Source organism: Caenorhabditis elegans, chromosome X (assembly GCF_000002985.6).
Source record: "Caenorhabditis elegans chromosome X".
NCBI classification, from domain to species: Eukaryota; Metazoa; Nematoda; class Chromadorea; order Rhabditida; family Rhabditidae; genus Caenorhabditis; species Caenorhabditis elegans.
This window is the reverse complement of record NC_003284.9, coordinates 3,694,105-3,713,928: the sequence shown is the minus strand read 5'-3', so window position 1 is coordinate 3,713,928 and position 19,824 is coordinate 3,694,105. Positions and strand designations below refer to the sequence as shown.

The 19,824-nt window shown below is 35.7% G+C and overlaps 1 protein-coding gene and 5 non-coding genes across 11 annotated transcripts; 2 read left to right on the top strand and 4 right to left on the bottom strand.

The window, feature by feature from the left end:
• Window positions 1-533: 533 nt before the first annotated feature.
• On the bottom strand, window positions 534-17,026 carry C01C4.3 (the record flags this gene model as incomplete). Of its 6 annotated transcripts, NM_001374999.2 has the most annotated exons (14): window positions 917-1,123; window positions 1,540-1,627; window positions 1,686-1,848; window positions 2,911-3,061; window positions 3,112-3,248; window positions 4,135-4,306; window positions 4,360-4,458; window positions 4,520-4,657; window positions 13,167-13,232; window positions 13,284-13,400; window positions 13,458-13,605; window positions 14,442-14,564; window positions 16,721-16,843; window positions 16,899-17,026. In NM_001374999.2, the coding sequence occupies 14 exons, from the start codon at window positions 16,997-16,999 to the stop codon at window positions 917-919; spliced, it is 1,833 nt and encodes a 610-aa protein (NP_001362081.1). The 6 variants fall into 6 exon arrangements, with proteins under 6 accessions (NP_001379594.1, NP_001367387.1, NP_001362081.1 ...); NM_001380937.1 differs by lacking the exons at window positions 16,721-16,843; window positions 16,899-17,026 and adding an exon at window positions 14,870-15,143 and having other exon boundaries at window positions 572-1,123; NM_001380935.1 differs by lacking the exons at window positions 16,721-16,843; window positions 16,899-17,026 and adding an exon at window positions 14,870-14,946.
• C01C4.6 lies at window positions 10,533-10,620 on the top strand. Its single transcript, NR_070725.1, has one exon. It is a non-coding gene; the product is annotated as an Unclassified non-coding RNA C01C4.6 (non-coding RNA).
• Window positions 10,533-10,620, bottom strand: C01C4.4. Its single transcript, NR_070724.1, has one exon. It is a non-coding gene; the product is annotated as an Unclassified non-coding RNA C01C4.4 (non-coding RNA).
• C01C4.7 lies at window positions 12,110-12,161 on the bottom strand. Its single transcript, NR_070723.1, has one exon. It is a non-coding gene; the product is annotated as an Unclassified non-coding RNA C01C4.7 (non-coding RNA).
• Window positions 16,077-16,174, top strand: C01C4.5. Its single transcript, NR_070722.1, has one exon. It is a non-coding gene; the product is annotated as an Unclassified non-coding RNA C01C4.5 (non-coding RNA).
• C02F12.t1 lies at window positions 16,101-16,173 on the bottom strand. The gene has a single exon. It is a non-coding gene; the product is annotated as a tRNA-Met (tRNA).
• Window positions 17,027-19,824: the final 2,798 nt, after the last annotated feature.

Here is a 19,824-nt window from a genome sequence, read left to right as displayed (position 1 = left end):
TTTGAAGCTACATGGGGTATTTTTGAGCTACAGGGGAAATTTATCTATTTTTTATAATCCTATTTTATTCAGCGCACCATATTAAACAAATTTTCAAAATGTTTGAATATCTCACTTCGATCAAAAAAAAATTATATGCGTAAATTGCCGACTCTCTCGGCATACTTTTTTTGATTTCCATCAAATTAATTCGCAAACCCCAAGTTCCTGGCAAAGGTGTTAAGTCAAACAATTTTCAAACTGATTTTTTTCGGAAAAGAAATCAATGATATTTATTGTTAAAAATGACTGTTTTTACATTATAAAACAAACAATTTCAAAATTATCAAACTGAAAAAAATTTCATATTTGAAAAAAATTAGGCGGAATCAAACCCAGACCTGAAAATAATAATTAAACTTGCTTTTAAAAAAATGAGGGTTTTCGGTGAAATTATCGAAAATCTCAGGAAGTCCCATATCCATATACTTTTTGCACACTGCTAAGTTGTTGTATTCAAGCACCAGGTACAAAAAGCTGGTACAATTGGTCAGTTATAAAATTTTCATTCATTGTTTTAAAGAAATACGTTTTCTTCACAATTTATACCATCAGATATGCGGGGTTTTAAGTTTTTTATTGAAAAAGTGAGAAACATTTGATTAAAAAATTGAACATAATTTCGGTTACTTTTTTTGTTGCCAAGCTTTCAGCCATACTGTATACAAATAAAAAGGTATGAGGAAGTGGATGAAATAAGAGAACTGGAGAAAAAGTGTTATTCAAAGGACCGGAAATGTGTTGTGTTCTATATATTGTCACACTCGTACAATATAAGCTAGGTGTCACTGAAGACACGGGTTACTTGTAAAATTTGAAATGACAAGAAGTTCGAAAAAAAAACAAAAACGAAATGCAAAAGGGGGAGGTTGAAATGTTAATCGTCTCTGGCGGACACCACTTGTTCACTGATTTCTGCCATTGCCGTTAAGGTCGTGCTGATCCATTGTTGAAGAGTCGACTTCTGTTTCCTCTGCTCCGCTGCCGGAGCACTAGGGTCCTGAGGCTCGCCTGAACTTGAAGTTGCGGTTTGGCGGGACTTTGAGGCAGTGTCTATCATTACATAGTAGTCTTCTTCAGGCCTCTGCAATTAGATAATTTAAATTTAGTCGATAATAGTAGCATTAGAAAACCAAACCAAACAGTTAGAATCAAACAAATTGTAGGTCACAAATTCTAAATCACACTTGCACTCTGTTAGCCTTTTTTGGAAACGTGTAGCATTCAACCATTACCTTCTAACAAAATTCAGTAGTTCGTGTGTACTTCTTGTGTTCGGTGTGGCGTTAGAGATCAATTTGATACAATTTCATACAACGGGTCTTATGTGCAAAATACTAAACGAAATGGTGATGGGAAGGGAAAGTATGTGATGATTTAACGTTTTAATAAAATATTGGTGAAGTAGGATAATAATGGGTGGCTTTCAAGTTTTGTGCGATATAAAATGAATATGGATGACGACAACACGACGAACAATCAATAGTATGGGACTGCTACCTTAACTGATTTTAAGAGTTTTTCTTTTGCCAAGCACTTTCTCATATCTTTTGCTGTCCACCTGTCTTTGAATCGAGGAGTTAATGATCTGAAATTTTAAGTTTTTTTTAAGTGCAAGATATGTTTTTGTATTCATGAACTCTTACTTTTTGAACAGTTTTAAAGCTTTTTCAGAGAACGGGTTAAACTTCTTTGGCAAAGCTGGATTCTTTCGCTTCAGCCATTGTTCCCATTCCCAGTATGGTTTGCACATTATTGATGCTTTCTGCCATGGGAATTTCCCTTTCATGCAGTAGAAGAAAATGATACCTGAAACAAAAAATCGTCAGATGTTTTTTTTTTGTGTTTCAATTGTCTGCACACTCAATGACCGTTGTAATATCTAATTTTCCGTCGATTCTCTTCAAATTTACGGGTCTCTAATCTCCAGCGACGGGAGTCCCCTCAGCATCAGCATCTATTATTAGTTGCAGCTGTAACTATTTAACGTACGGCCATCAATATTGCAAACGTGTGTCGCAGCGGCTGGAGCCATGACGCAATGACGTCAATGGCTTTTATAAAAATAGAAAAAGCGGCCCCCGTCTGATTGGTCCTGCACAGGTCATTGAGAGGAACACATTGCCTTCACGCTTTGAAATTGTTTTGAAGAAAAACATAGGATGGGGAAAAAGGTCTAATTCTCGTTCACTGATTCATTCCCAAACTTCTCAAATTTTCCGAGACCCTTGTCTTTTACCACATGTTGGTTGTTGGGGTGGTTGTTGAAAATAGGTTTAACAGAGAAAAACATGTGATCAGATTCAATGAACCTCGTTAACTTGAACTATAAAGGAGCAAATTTCTCAAAATACAATGAACTTTGATTTGATCCAAAAAATATAATGATGGTGAAGTAGGACCAGTGGGGAAATGATTAAAAACCTTTCCTGAAAACATTCAAAATTTTTGAAATGTTTTTATTTCGAGTCTCCTTCATCACTTTTTTGAACTTTTTTGAACTCGAAATGAAAAATTTCCAAAATTTTGCGAAAAGTTTTATCATCGTAGGAATATATTTTAATCATTTTCACAGTGCCGTCCTCTACTTTCAAATATTTTCGCTTCCTGTGTAAACTCAATGAGCACTTGAAACAATTGTTCCAGTTACAGTCCAACACCGATTGTACCAAGGTACCAAGTTTGTTGTAAAAAGTCAATAAATCTTTTGATCCTGTACCCTGCACCCTGCACGGAAACAGAACAAAGTGAACAAGGAAAAATATCGGATCTCTTAAGTGGCCGAGCCGCCTACTACTTGTCAAAAATGATGTCAACTGGCACGTTTCTAAAAGCGTTGCAAACAAAATTAGGAGGGATGAATTGACTTACCAAGTGCCCAAATATCCGTGCTCTTGTTTACCACGAGCTTTTCGTTCACAACAGTGTCGCAGAGTTCGGCGGCGTGGTAATTGTTGACGTATTCCAAATATTTTACAGTGGTGTCCACTTTTCGCGTCAATCCAAAATCGGTGACTTTTACCTGAAAATGTTATGCTCCAATTTTGTTGTAGAAAACTAAAAAATACAAACCTTTGAGTAATCATTTGCATCAAAGATCAGGATATTTTCTGCTTTAAGATTCCGATGTACAAGGTTCTCATCATGCATAAATTCTATAGCTGATAGTACTGCTGCGAATACTTTTTTCGTGTTCGCCTCTCCGATTCCTGGAAAATAAGTTATTGAAAATGGTGCTAAAATGACAACTATTTGGGTAAAACTTTCCAAAAAGAGTTCGAAATGTTTTTATTGACAGTGAAAAATAGTAATTACTGAATTTTCGCCCACTTTTTGGGAAAACTATAGCTATTTCGGTAAAACATAATCCCTACAGTGTTTGAATATTAATTTTCAAAACATGAGGAGACCATAAAATTTAAGTAAACTTTTTTTTTTATTTTCGACTTCCACAAAAAAGTGGCAAAAACTAAGTAATTATCACTTTTTGAAACAAAAAAAACAGTTTCAAAAATTCTGGGAAAAGTTTTTATATGATATTTGGTTGTTTTACCACACACATAAAATGTTTTTGACAATTTTCCCGCAAGCGCCCTTAAGAATTTATCAATTTAACTATAAAATCAGGAAACACCCTGCCAACATTAAAAAGAAGAAGTCATCGAGTGTGTTGACTCAAAAACAATCAGATTTTTGATCATTTTCATGCTCTCAAACATGGAGCCCAAACTCAGACAGAAGATCTTTGGTCTTGTAATTGAAGGGTCCTCTTAACATTTTTTGTTGTTTTCCCCATCCCGTTTGTGTCAGAGATTTGCTTGTAATGTGAAAAAAAGCTTACTCTAGAGGATCAAATCAACACATTTTTTCAATAAATCTCTCTTCCCAGGCATAAGGTCAACTTGAAATCACATTGAGTCTTTGAGAAGTTTGATGTGTAATACCAGGCTAGAATTCCCATAAATCTTAGAAAGATCCCCCGCCGGGAGCTTCTCATGGGCGCCGTGAGAGTTTAAAACGTTTCATTGATCCACTGTCACACATGTGTTAGCGTCTAACTTGTTATTTGTGTTTCTATTTAAATGTCAACCCGACCTGCTTGGTTTGTAGCTTCGACAGCTTCTCTTAATGATGCTCGCGGGCAGAATTCTTGTACGAAGAAGTATGCAGTGTCGTCTGACGACTGGAACATCCCTTCATATGTGTCAATGATATTTTGATGTGGCGATAGGAAAAATGAGTAATTGTATTCACGGACAAAATCGGCCTGAAATTTGAAATATTGAAACTCTTCTCTCAGTCAGAAAAAAGTACAAATACCTGTTTTGTTTGAGGTCGTGGGAAAAACTTAATAGCAATCCTTTGCTTTGATTGTTTGTGCTCTGCGAGTTTGATAAAACCAAAACGACCGGTTCCCAACTGGAAAAAAATCACATTGTTCAAGTTCAAAAGATCGACAATTGAAAACAAATGTTCCTACCTGCTTGTTAACTGTGTAGACTTCTTCAAGATCCACTTTCTTGATGGGCTCCATTGTGACCGAGCCTCGTTTGACAAAAAGACTGTTTCTTCTGGCAGTACTTACGCGATCCTCTTCACTGGAACACGCTGGCACATTCTGAAAATTTTTATCATTGGTCCAGTCACGCGAAACGACAACTACAGGAGGGCACGTAGAAAGCGGGGAAAAGCAATTTAGAATGGAGCCCGGGACACAAAACTCCGCTCAGAATTAGAGTCTGGTGCGCAATCTTCACAAGTATTTTGGATTCCTCCTCTCTCTTTCTATTTGAGTGACCCGCGTGGCCCAAGCACCCCTTCCGTGCGCCACGGCCGACGACAACGACCCGTGTTTTGACTAAGTCTGAGTGAGTCGCCGACGTTTATGGATGATGTAAATCGAGCGGTTTCCAGAGGTCTCTAGGGGCTTTCCAAAAGATTGAATTAGAACAAGTGGGAGGAATTTCAAAACTTCAAAATAAATTAGTCAGTTAAAGTTTGAGCGTCGAAAAGTTCGAAATGTGTGCGTGTGTTTGAAACGTCTCGAAAAATGTTCTAGTTTAGGCTTGTCAACTGGTGACATATTGCTTGCTGTGAAAACTCATAAAATGCGAAACTGACATCCCCAGTTAGAGTTAACTCTTTGCCTATGAGAATGTAAATTGGACTTTTGAATTAAGAAACTACAAATATTTTTGAAAACCTATATTACAAAAAGTCAACTTATAAAGAATTAAACATTATAGTTATTTTTGAAGAACACAAACAATGAAATTATACATTGTTTGAAGCTAATAAAAGAAAATTGGTTTCAAAATTTTTTCCCAGCAGATTGAAAGAGCCGGATGCACGTGTATGCTCACATAGTAGCCATTACTCGACAAATTTCAAATATAAACTTTCAAGAGGAAAAACCAATTTATTACGAATTGCTTAAACTATTCGACCAGTTCCTCGTATAGCATATACCCACGTTGTTTTTATTTCCTTGTATTGCCGTGCGTGTTTCTCACGGTCCGTTATCGGAAAACGAAGACATTCAATATCTTGAATCTCTGGAATTTGCTCTACAGCATAGGTCAGAGAGGAAAATGTTGTGTTGGTATAATTACTTCAGTACTTATGGACTTTGTTCCTTCAAAATTAAACAAAAATTCTAGATTTTAAGTCAATTGTGTTTAAAATATTCTTCTATAATTGTAGGGGTTTAAACATGCCATAGTGCTTCGAATGTCTCGAAAACTGGCGCAAACTCAGCTTTCACCATTTTTGACTCAAAATTAAAAAAAAAAACTCTAAAATTTTTGAACAGTTTTTTCTGATATATGGTCAGAAATCATTTCCCCATTGGCCCTACTCCACCGTTAATGTTTTTTTTCTAACAGGGCAAAACCCAAATCTTCGTTTGTTTTTTTTTTCTATTTTACACACACACACACACACACGAGCTTTAAGTTTTCTAGAAGATGCCAACCAAATCATATGACACTATCAGTTTTAAACTTAACATACTTGCTAAAAACACTTGACAACAAGAGGTTGGATTGAGCAGTAAAGTGGAAAATGACAACAAAAACCGATTGAGGTTATTTGAAGATGAACTAAATTTTTTATAGATGGAGCAGAGCCAGTTTTTCAATTTTTTGTTTAAAGTCATCCTATGATATTTGATTATTTCACCATAATTTTGGCTTTCAACAAAAAGATATATCTTGATAGTGATTTATTGAAAACTTCTCAAAAATAATAGGGAACAAGTTAACGGTGACATCACTCAATTATGTTTTCAGTCAGTCTATTCAAAAGAAAAAGGCGAGAAAAGAAAGGGGAGCAAAAAAAGTTTGTAAGAAGAATAAGAATATTCTTCTCCTTTCCCTTTTTGTCTCATGAATAAGCCCGAAGCGCCAACATGGAAATGAACCTAAGAGTTGTTGGCATCAGGGGGTTGGCGGGGGACTGGTCGAAATGGGCCACTAGAGACTTGCCACAACGTTCCAAGTAATAGAAATATTTCTGGCGCCTGCATATGGAGAGTTTTGTTGCGGCGACGCGAGCCGCTGGCTCTTTTTCACTTTTTCTTCCGATTTTTTTAGAAAGATTTATGACGGACCGAAGAATTGTGAATTGTGAATGACTATGCTAAAAATAGAACTTTGTTTCAATGATTGTGCACTCGGTATCACTACTTACAAATGGTGAAGGAATAATTCTGAGGAAAAAACACGGATTATAAGAAAAAGGAACGGAACTTCTTGGCGCGACAAAGAGAGAAAAGCACGCTGACCGGATGCACATTTTTCAGACATTTTTCTTGGAAAATCTCAAAGCATTTACAGAAACTTTGAACTTGTTCAACCTGATCTAGCACACACTAATCATGCACAAAGCCTTACAATGTCTCGATGATTATGAGTTCGATTGGCAAACACATGAGTGTCTGTCGAATTCCGTCGCAGAGCGGATCGGGGGAAATCCATCGAACTTTCAGAAGTTCTCGGCTGCCGTTGAGGGCTCTGAGTTGCATTTCTAGGAGGATGGTTTTGAAGCTGATTGAGCACAACTCTATGACTGTGTGCATTTTCGCTTTTTCTTCGCGTCGGTGCTCCTTTGAACATTTGAAACACTTCCTTGGTCTTTTCTGGAGTCATATCATCTTCCTCCTCGACGGGTTCAGGTGTGGCCAACGTCGGCCGTCGAATGGACAAACGGTTCCAAACACGTCCGAGAGTCTCCATTTAGCCGGAAAAGTGATCAGGCGGCCGGTGTGACGAAAAACAGAAAACAGCCAAAATAACAGAGTGGGAGAAGGCGCCGGGAGAGAAGAAGAAGAATAGGAATGGGGGACAACGGGACGGGAGCCCGTGAGATGTAGTAGGGTGAGAGAGAGAGAAACCAAGTAGCGGGAGGCAGGGGAAATCGGCGTTTCACCGACCCGGGCCGGCTCCTCCCAACTCCACGCTTTGACATTGACACTAACACAAACACATATCACTATCAACAATCAAACCGAGTGCATCAAACTTTTCAACATGTTAACCTTTGTGTTTTTGTCTGGGAAAGTTTGAAAACTTTTGAATAAAAATATATATTTCGATTAAAATGTACGCGTATTGCAAATTGCATATATTTTGCATGAACATAACTTTGCTAAAGTATGGTAGAAGCAAAATTTCCGATCGTTTCGAAAATATAGGAGGTATGTATTTTACACGACAAAACAACATTGCACTCAAGTTATTTTTACAAAGTGGTGTGTGGAACAGGTAATTTTAATTCATATTCTCATAAGTTCCAACGTATTTTTTTAAATGTGGAATAGCGTCAGAGCTTTTCAAATTTTATAAAAATGTTTGATTACAGTAATTTTCAGTATTTTATTTGTGATAATGCTGGCGCCAAAAATAATTTTTTTTTAATTCAATAAATAAAGCGCTAACGGTTTCATACACAAAATCCATGTTTCTTTAAAAAAATATTCACTATTACCTATTATGTTTATAATAATTTTTGCAGAAGCAGCAGAGCCAAAAAAGTTCGAAGAGAAAATGGATATTTTCGAGCTCTTTATTTATTGGAGCGTATTATTATTTTGGCGAGTGTATGGAACTGGAATGACGTAGTTGAAATCCAACTACAAATACTTTTTCGAGAGGTTTAATTTGGTCACTTTAATGTAAAAGTCTAACGAAATATTCCAAGAAATTATTATAAATAGACAAGTCATGGAGGTCTGAGAAAACGTAATTTTTAAGGAAAAAAACTCAACAAAGAAGAGGATGAAGATGAAGAAGAGAACATGATAGATAAGAACAAAAGGGTGTCGAAACAACCCCCTATATGCTCCATATTTCTCACGTGACGTGTGTGACGTAGCATATATAGTTGTTCCAGAAACTAGCGCGAGTCTAGGTGGAAATGCACGAGAAAAAGGAAGTTGGGGCTCGAGGGAGCATCTGATGAAAGATGAGAAAAAGTTTTTTGGAAGCACTACCACACACACACACACACACAGAGAGAGACGCATTCGAAACATGGCAAGCTCGGCGGCGACTGAAATGGAATACTGGTATATTGTTTCATTGCGACACACTACTTGTTGTGATCGTTTTTCGGCTGGCGCGTCAAAACTTTTGAAAATGAGGGAAATGAGGCGGACCATTGAATAAAATCTTAGTCAATCATCGCCATGGTGAACGGAATATATAGGAGAAGTCATAGGGTCCATCAAAAAAAAACTGATGATGTAATGTCTGGCAGCAAACAATTTTGAAATAATTGAGTGTATTCGATGTTTTGCCAGAATTTTTCATAAGCTCTTTTATGAATAATAGAAGAAGTTGAAACAATGGAAATTGGTGAGTGGATAAGTATGTATGTAATAAAACGAAATGCTCAGAATTTTGTGTTTTCTTATAGTCGTAATTTTTTTTTAACATGGTTCAATGTTTTGAACAAGACACAGTAGAATTTATGTTAATTAGATATTTTTTGAATTTGGAACCGTATAAAATGTTTAAGTTTGTTAGTCTAATTGTGAAATTTGGGTTTTTACCTCAGGTGAGTAGTTTAAGGGAAAATACCAAGAATTGTTGTACCTCCAATTTCTGCAGTTTTTTTTCCAGAATAAAACAGGTTTTTTTCGTAAATTCGAAAAATTGGGGTTGACTTAAACTTAGCACAACAATTCACAAAAAAATTACCTATAATCTCAGAAGTGGTAGAACTCTATAAGACTGTAAAACATGCATCGTTATGTGCACTGCTTTTAGTAGGCACTGACACGCCTGCCTTGCCGGTCTCATGCCGTAACCGTAAGTTTTGTATAGTGCGGCGCAAAATTCAAAAGTGACGCTATTAAACCTAAGCCTTTGATTTTTCGCCAAATTACCGAGAAAAAGCTATTTCAGGCGCGGCAGGTGTCAGGCAGGCGTCAGGCCCCGAAACCACGGTCTGCATGTCAGTGAAGCTTTTGCTTATAGTGTATAAGTTAACGCACAGCTAACTAGTGAGCAACTAACCAAGTTCAAGAACTTCAAGGTTCAAGCACTGACCGTGAGAATTTACAAAGGCAAACAATTTTTTTTTGAAAATCTTATTAATGGAAGCAAAACTAAATTTTTAAAAATCGGTTAGACTTCTTAACTAAAAGAGAAAAAAAGTTCCGTAATCTTCGACAACTGAATCCAACCACAGTAGAGAATCAAAGCAGTAAGATCGAAAATCAGATCCTCTCGACTTGTCAGAATAGATAAGACACTGAAAGCACCAAATTTCTTCCTGGAGTGTGTATTCAGATGAAGTGAAGCGTGATGATGCAATAAAGCCCGTGCCGCCAAAAATACGCGCGCCGCGTCGTATGTCGTTGCTTCAACACCGCCGCGACGACAAATCACGGTTGACATGAACAGAAGAAAAAACGTGCCTACGGGTAAGAAAGAACTTCGACGGCTATTCAATGAGCCCGAGCTGTATGAAAAGAAATAGGTGAAGCGACGGGACGGTGATGATGGGTTGGAGAAAAGAGAAGAAAGTTCTCACATGGTTCAATGGCTGGTCTCACGTTTTTTTTTCTACTTTTCCTTTGAAAAGTGCTCTAGTGTATGTGTGTGTGTGAGGCAATAGAATAATAAAATATGTGAGATGTAATAACTCAAGACTTGAAGAGCTCAAAGAACTGAACTTGTACCCATGTTCAAGGACAAAAATAGGAAAAATAGAAAGATGGAAAACGGAATGACTCGAACTAGAAACAAGAACATACAAACATTGGAAATAATATTTTTTTATATTTTATCTAAAGCCCAGAGCTCCAATAAAAAATACTTCAACATTTGAAAATGCAAATCAAAAAACCATTAAGGCTAAAGATTTAATGTCTTTAATGACAGAACTGACAAAGTCGTCAAATTACATGGCAAACGTGGGAACCGTGGAAAACTCTTACCGCTTGAAAGTGAGCTTAGCAAGAGGAGAATGCGGCGGCAGCCAAAATTCGAATGGTGCCCCTTGTACAAACAGTTCAGCTAACTTGTGAGATTGAGAGCCGTTGAGTTTTGTGTAGACCACTTCACAGTACCGACATGTGGGGATAAGAGGAGAACAAAACGGCTGACATCCCCACTGGTGCAGCAGCGCCCGCCTTGATTGTGTTTTCGCGTGTCACACGAACATTAGGAGGGTACGAATTTTCAAAAATGGAGGACTCGTCTAGAATTGTCGTCTGATGTTTTCTAGCAATTGTCAAGACAATTTTCAGATTGTTCAGCGGTGACATAAAAAAAAATGCTTCGTCTTTTTTTTGCAGAATAATGAGGACTTTTTGGTTTGCCTCTTGCAGTTTAAAACTGTGCCACGATACAGTTTGTTTAAAACTACAAAGCTTGCATATTTTCAGACTCAAATAGCAAAATACTGTTTGTAATGCGCAAAGTGACAATTAATTTTTTTGCTCACTTTTTGAGAAATCTATAGAAATGTCGAATGTTTGAATTCATACTGTGGTTGAGTATTTATATTAGAAATATAAGTCGACTTCGAAATTCGAAAGGAATTTTTTTTTGAAAGACGATTTTCGAAAACTAAGACTGTTCCTATTCTCTAAAATTCATTAGAAAAAACATAGTATTTTTTTAAATTTTTTAACACTGTTATTTGATCATAGTGGTATCATAGGCATGCCTTAAAACAGCTGTGAGGTCAATATTACTCAAAAAATATCAAAGATAAATGTAGCTTAAAAGACCAAAAAAAACAAAGCATTATATGAAACCCTACTAGAGTTCAATCATTTGATAAAGGCACTTATGTTCGACAAAACTGTATATACAGTAAGCTAACCAAACGTACACTTGATATAAAATCTCAATGGCTTGTTTACTCACTAAGCTATGTACAATTAAAACACAATTACATATATCCGTTCGATGTGAAAATGTATGTAGTCACTTTTTAAATTGAAGATATGTCAGAAAAAAAAACTGTAGGTGCATAGAACTCAAAATGAGTTTGACGGAGCTAATTTCATAATGGGACTTATCTAGGAATCATACTTCATTACGTATTAGCTTTTGCAAATTACACACTTTGAAAATTAGAGATTTTAGATAACTTGTTTTTTTTTTCGAAATTTTGAACCGTCAGAAAATATAGCATTTTTGAAAAAATTCGTGTAGTGCTCAACATTATGAACCATAAATATATCGCTCAAAACTATAATAAAATGGAACAAAAATTGCGATCGAAAACTTTACTGCGAAGGTTTGATGAGTTCAAATAGATCGCAACCCATCCCGTGATTGACCTATTCACGTTGAGGTGTTTGCTGGTTTTTGATCTTTTTCACGCCCTCAACTGTTCCTGCGGTAAAACAAACGCCACCAAACCGATAGCAATACAAAAATAGGATCATCAAGATTTGAATCTTTTGCTAGAAATATGAAATATGTGAATGAATTGGTCGGTGTGTAGGTCTCTTTATTTTTCCAACCACCACTCATCCGATCTCACCAGGCAGCTGCAATGTGGCTCACTCGTATGAAAAAAGTGCCGTAACGGCAGTTGATCAAGTGGGACCGGAAAAAAAGGTTCAGAGGTCCTATGCTTCTGCCACCTACGCAGTTATTCATTTGTAGATACAAGTTAGCAAATAGAAGAAACTGTTGTCGTTTCAAATATGAGATTTTGCGAGAAGGATAGATAGGGAGAGCAAACGGCTAAAAATAGCTGAAGAAGCGTTCTTGGCCGATTGTACAGTTTCTATGATGAAGTTTTTTTGAAGATTTGGGTTATTCAAACAGTAAGTTGACCAAACCAAAATAATCACTGGAGTACCGCGCGTATGTACTTTGCACAAAGTGATGAAAATGGGTCGAGTGTAACTGTGAAAAAATGTCCAAAAATTCTCTTAGTTTTTTTTGCGATGTTGTTTCTAATGGGATTATTCATCTGTTGTTGAAAAATATAAAAATGTATTTAAATATATGTTTCCCCCTATTCATGCGTGTAGATCAATGTAAAAAACACACCGATTTTTTTTTATTTTTCTACATTTTTCGACACATTTTTGGTATTTTTCGACATCGGCTGCCAGTCCACTTCACATGCTGAAGGGGAGAGTCGCAAAAAGATATTTATTGTGATTTTTGTAATTTCAGCTAAAACGAGCCTTTTTCCAATAATTTGAATCATCATAACTTTTTCTTGAGAAATTTTCAAAACATCTCATTACAAAATTCGATAGTTTTGGGTCATTTTTAGGTCTAAAAAAGCAACGTCTCAAATTTCGGATCTTTTAACATTTTAAACAAGACATTCAAGAACAATACCCCACGTTCAAAATGTCTCAAATTTTAAAATAAAATTGTGTTTAATTTTTTTAAACTTTTTTAATAGTTAAAATATTCGATTGCTAAAAAAAGTTTAATGCTTTCCCAAGAATTTAGCTAAAGTTGGCCTGAATTTTTGAATCACCATAAAACATTTTAGATAATTTTTTTCAGAATTTTATTAGAAAATTTGGCGTTCAGACCCATTTCAAGCATATTTCTACAAAAAACTTAAAACCGAAACTCCTCCTTTGATAATCAAGATCTTTGCCCTGAGAGTTCAACAGTAAACAAACAACTAACTTTGTGACGAAACGATCGACGTAGTGCATTGCGAGTGGTTTCACTGAAGGAGATGGACTTTTTCATCTGGAATTTTCTATATGCTTTTTTAAAACATAATAAAAAATTTTGTATTACCTTCACAGATTCTTGATTCGTTTTGCAGGACATTTCAGGACTGGGCGATAGAAAATGTTGAGTTGAACGGGAGCTTAATGAAGATGGACTGGGCCGCCGGAAAATGTTGAGCTTTCTCTATAAACTTTTGAAAAAAATTAAAAACAGTTATTGAGAACTATACAAAAACAATACCCTGAACGATTCCTTCCACCCAGCAGACAGACTCCTGACAGGTTGTCGTGTATTATAAGTAATTGAAGGAGACCGTTCTGGACTTTTCTGTTCTTCACTTGGTATACCGATTGGAGTAGGTGCTTCTATTCCGTAGGAGCTGTATTTTCTGAAGAAATAAAAATTTTCAGAGTAGGACTAAGAAGGAAAAGGCAAGAAATAATCTTATAAAGCTATTTTTATGCGGCTTGTAATAATTGTCGACTCATCTTTGAGAGATATTTTATTGGAAACGATGTTTCTAGGAGGAGTTTCAAAGATCATTGAATTATGCAGTTTGGCGTGTTGAAAATTCAAAGAACACCAGATTTTTATTTATTTCAAAACAATTTTGCAAGATAAAAGTGACAAATTATGTTAGTAGAATTATGATCAAATTCCAAAAAGCTCTTAGAGAGGTGATTATTTTTTCAGCCACTGTGCCCATCAGAAATGATGTTTTCTTGTTTTTTTAGAGCAACTAATAACATTATTTTGAACAATTTTGTTAATTTACGTTACCGACAAAAGAAAAACTAAAAAGCTAATGCATGTAATTTTTGTATACGAGGAATATGTAACAGTGCTTCTGGCTTAACAAAAACACAAAAAATTTGAATTTTTAAATTAAATTTTTGAATTAAAAAAACCTACATACAAAGTTAGAAAGGTAACTTATTTCAGCCTATGCTTTTGTGGAATTTTCAGCAAAAATCAAGATTTTGGCAATTCGACCAATTCTCGAGTTCTACAATATTGAAAAAAGAACAAAAAACTGCAGTAGTGAATTTATTTCTAAAAACTGAAAACTTAAATATTTCAAAAACCAAAAAAAAGGCAAAAAATTGAAAAAATTCGAACCAAAAAAAAACCAGTTCAAATACTAAGAATATCGAAAACGCCTCGCTGACGTTGATTTGTTTTAATAAATATCCTTAAAATCTGAGATTATCCATTGCGACGTACCTGTGCTCCTCAATCCGGCGCTCGGCAATACTGCAAGCTGATTGGCGCCGATCATCGGCGCCGAGCGTGTCATGGGGCTTGAGTCCACTTCTGGGACTTTCCTCTTTGGGAAGGGAACGGCGGCTGGAAGAATGTAAGGCGTTGGTTTAAGTATGGATGCGGTAATCTCGATATGCAGACTTTTCGTAATCTAGTAGGTTTAAATTTTATTCTCAAATTTTTTACTTTTTTTTTTGAAATTTCAAAGATGGAATAGCATCAGTGAAGAAACAGTTTTAACTACTCATTTTTGAACTTTTTTAAACATTTTACAGTCAAAAAATGACGGACCTTTATGAACATTTTTCTTCTGAAAAATACCAAAATACTAACAAAACCAATACTAGAGGTATTGAAACAGAAACCCAATTAATTCACAAAACCAATACCGTAACGGTTCTGTAAAATCTTCCACAGTTAGACAAATTGATGTCTTTGGCAAGTTGGGAGTGCTCACAATCATCATCTGGATCGGTGACGCCGTTATGGCGCCGCACGTCTCCAAATATTCTCTTTTACCCGTGAGCCGTTGATTGGGTCGTTAAGAACAGCCGACAAATGGGCTATTTTGCGCACCGAAATGAAAATGGTTTTTTTTTCACTTTAGACTTTTTTCACTCGTCTTGTTGGTGCTCGGGTGCTTTAGGATCTCACGATCCGCGCTAGACTGAAAAATTCCAATTTTCTTTCGTTTTTTTTTTGACTGTGGAATGACATCATGGAAAAAAAAACACAACAAGGAACGATGATAAAAATCGATATGTACTTGATTTTGTGCTCCGGAGTGCAGAATGACAAAAAGGAAAAAGAAAAAGCGAAGCGGGTAATGTACAGAAAGGGATTACTAGTGGTCACCGAAACTCTTATGATTCAGCAGTTAAAAGAATGTAAAATGAAGCTAGAGTAAAATGAAAAAGCGGGTGAATTTCGCCAGTGACCAGCAAGCGTCAAGTATGATTGAAGAAATATCTCAACTTGAACATATCATAGATATTCTCGCCGCCTTCCTTCCTTCTCAACATGCCTATTTTTGACGATGAAATGATCGCATCATGAAAAAACATTCGTCAAAGGACACATGCACAGATATGGCAAATATCTTCCGGATTCTCTCCCCTGCGCCACTACACGCTATCTTTCAACGATTTTGACGTAAATCTTTTAAATAAGTGAGCATGTGTAGGTGAGCTGTGCGGAAATGACAAGAAAATTATGAAAATTCAACGCATATCGATATTTGTAGGTGAGAAGAATGAGATGGTGGCAAAAATGCTCATTAGCGCGAATTTCAACGCTCCTTTCGTTATTTTCATCTTGCTTTGTTAGAAAACAAAAAGACAATGTAATCTGCCGTGATTATTCGTAATCTCATGCACATTCATTGTTGAAAATTTTCCTCACAATCAGGGACCCGTTACTCCCACGCTTGTAATCAGAATTAGAATTATTCTTCGGGAAGCATGAAAAACTAATTTACAAGTATTAGAAAAATTACTAGAAATTAAAATAAAAAACAAAAATGGTGGAATGATGTTCATAAGTCTAGTTTTACAAACCTGTGCCAACCCTGATTGAAAAAAACAAACAAAATTCATTTAAAAAAAACAAAACAAAAAAGATTGCTCCCGGTGAGGCTCGAACTCACGACCTTCAGATTATGAGACTGACGCGCTGCCTACTGCGCTACGGAAGCACGAAATAACTCTGGTTGGTATGTGGTTATTTGCTAGGCGCAGAGCGACACGCAGAGCGAGAGGGAGCGAGTGGGGGCAGACCCTATATTGGTAATAGTGCATTGAGGAGAAATGATTTTTAAAAAATGTACTTGTCGTAGAAAGATACAAAATTTTAATTATCTTGTTAAAACTTATATTGTGTTGTAAACCATACTTCCTCTAATAGTATTGCACCTCACTTTACTTTGAAAAGACATGTATAACTCGGCTCATTTTGAAGGTATTAATGACTAATTTACTACTAGAGAAAATACGGTACTACTTTTTATTCTGAATTTTCATTGTCTGAAAACACATTATAAAAACGACTTCTCAAAGCAAAAAAAATCCAAAATGACATCTTGCAAAAAAGAAAATTAAAGATTCACGATTCTCCGCATTCATAGTGAATTTTCAAATACGCAAGTTATGCAAAAAACACGTGCTTGCAATCGCGTTTAGACCACTTGAAAAAATATATATCACGATCATTTTGTTTGAAAAAAAACATAAAAAAGCAATTACCGTGGTGTATGGCGAGTCACGGGTGGACGATCAACGACTAAATTCGTCCGAGGAGAATGGTCCGGCTCGACAGGTTTCTGGGATTGCTCGTGTTTACGCAGAATCTTTTTGACATGATTGGCTCTGAAATTTTCGAGCTTCTTGGAAAGTACTTCTTGTTATAGAACTCAGCGGCTACTTCAAGGATGGAGCAATTCTTCGATCTTCAAGAGTGGTTCTTTGCAAGAGAGCAAGTTTCTGACGATTACTTCGAATGTGGGATCCGGCAGCGCGTCTCATTTCCGGAATGATATGGGAATGATATGAGGCAAGATACTTTCGATCAATGAACTATATGAACTATCTTTGAGGCCAACACTTTTTCGTATGCTCTTATATTTGCGTCCATTTGACAGTTTGCTTCGCAGTTGCGGTTTAGTTTGGAATGTTTGTGCATGGTTGATTGCGAAGTTTATAGCTTGCTATATTTGGAATTTAGGGTTTTTTTTCCTTAGAAAAGGTAATAGGTTTTACTTTTTATTAAGCACTGTTTTTTAATAGAAATTTACTTCTCAAAAAAAAAATTCGTCTCATTCGTCAAAAACATATTCAAAAAAACAAAACCAAAAAACATTTAAAAAACATTTGGCAGTTTTGGGTCTAAAAAAGCAAAGTCTCAGATTTCGGTAATCCACTTTTAAACAATTCATGTTGAATTTGCTTTTATGAATGCTCTACTAATCCTCAAAACTATACTTTTTGTACAAATTCTGACTGATCAGAATTTTTATTTTGTCTTTTTTTGTGAAACTAATTCAAAGATTCTTCTTTCAAGCCAATGGATAACAAATATATAATAAATATAGATTATATCATCGAAAATTTTTCCTTTATTAATTTCCATTCTATCCAGTTTGCCGATGTGTTTCATGATCGAGACAGTTTTTTTTGTTCCTCAAGAATATTTCCACTTTTTTATTGATTTCACTTTCATTTCAATCGCTCTGGAAAACTTCCTTTTCTTCTTCTATTTGCATGTTCAGGCATATTTTTTATAAGATTTTCAAGCTTGCCTGGTTTTTTTCCTGTTTTCAATTAGAAATTTGTTAGTTTATTCTCGTGACAATCATAAATTCAACAGCACTTTATCGTGGAATTTTTTTTTGAACACAAAAGCGACAATAGTGGAAAGGGAAATAGATCGATGATTATCACATGAAAAGTGAATCGTTGAATCAGGCGTTTTCTCTCCATCCGTTTTTTTTTGAACTGGTACATACGTTTTCTGCTACCAAACAGAATTTTCAAGAAACTTACTACGTTTGTTGTTATGAAATACTTGTAAATCTACTCTTTGATTATTTTGCCCCGAACGCATAAAAAGGTTGCCATAGAAAGTACATTCTGACGTTCAAGCAGAACAAAAAGTTCAATGAATTCATAATTCAAATTAATCGCTCATTATGTCAAGAGTGTGAAGTATCAATTTTTAAAATAGCAGTAGATGTTAGTTTCTGGAAAAAAACTTGGTGTAGTTTTTGCTTCTAATCCGTATGAGACCTCTCGAAAAATTTTCGAAACTTGTTTTCTCGAGATTTGTTGCAAATTGATGTAAATTTTTAGCAATTTTCAAACTAAAAGGTGGAGTAGAGTCAAATAAATAAATAAAAATTCGCTTTATATGATAGAAAATGGATTGTAATGATCGAATATATCTGTAAAAAGTGTAGAAAATTTATTTAGATTTCTCATGATTTTTTTAAAATATTTTTCTATTTTCAAAAATCAAAGAATCGGCCGAATTAAATTTGACTTCCCATGCAAATGAGTGACGCTATTTTCGATATTTTTGCGTTGTCTGGCTAAATTCTTTCGGTTTTCTAGATTTTTTCTACTAAATTACTTTCAAAACTCTGTTCGCCATTTTTTTCAAATATTTTTCCCCAAAACAAAATCTTTGAAAAACTCCACTGTCGATTTTTGGGCAAAGTTTGAAATTTCCGCAAAAGTATTTTGTGTTATCAAATTTTCAATCAAATATAGAAGATATAGAAGAAAAAATATTAAAAAAAAAAACGGCGAAGAAAGCGAGAGAACGCGAAAGTATAAAAAATGACGTCACTCATTTGCGCAGAAATTTAAATTTAATTCGGCCGAAATCATAAAAAATTTAGAAAAAGTTTATAATTTTTTTACAGTCGTAATCTGTCCTTACAGCCCATTTTCTATCATTTAAAGCAATTATAAATATTAAAATTGTGATGCAATTTTTATTAAAATTTTTTGATCTACTCGCGCTGCACTAAAAATATCCATGACCTCCCTTCTGTTTTTTTTTACAATTATTCTTGCGAAATTGGGGGTGCGAGTTCTTTTATGATTTTAGTTTACCTTTTCTGTGAAATTTCTGCTACATTTTTACATTTTTTAGCACCTGTCGTACATTGAAAGCATTTGATAAGTTCCAGGATGATTGCTAGATTATATTTCCACATAGATTTCTGTTTTCTTCTCTACATTCTGAAACTTACTGCGAACATGCTAGTTTTTGTTTACATTTTACTATCACATATGTATAATAATTGGACCTATGACCGTCATTACCATTTTCCGTAACGGCCTTGCGCCCACCGTAACGCTCTGTTTCGTGCGCAATCACACGAGAATCCGTGAACATTTGTCATATGTTCATTGAGTTAAAAGAGTCCCATTGTTAGTCTAGAGCGTCAAAAATTAACTGCGCTAGTGCCTCTGGATGCCGTGTCGTCGTGTGAGCGCATGTGTGTGCGTGTTTGTGTGTTTGTGTTTTGTTGACGTGGGGGTGCAGTTGGCTATATGTGAGCGTGTGTGTGCGTGTGTGTGAGTGTTCTATGAGTGTGCGCGCGAACGAATGTAGGGGGGTTTTGTGTGCTGCGTGCGTGGCATCCGCCGAGGGGCCCTTTGCCCTGTCCAACGAGTCCTCTTCCTCACCATATTACCCACCCAGTTATTGTTGTGGGTGACGATAAACACTAAGCACCACCACCTGCGTGCGCGTCTTTTCACTTTCATTTGTTCACCTCAGTTTTCAACTTCGTTCCTCCTAATTTTTTTTCAATCAGATAATAGGTTAGAAATTAAAATTA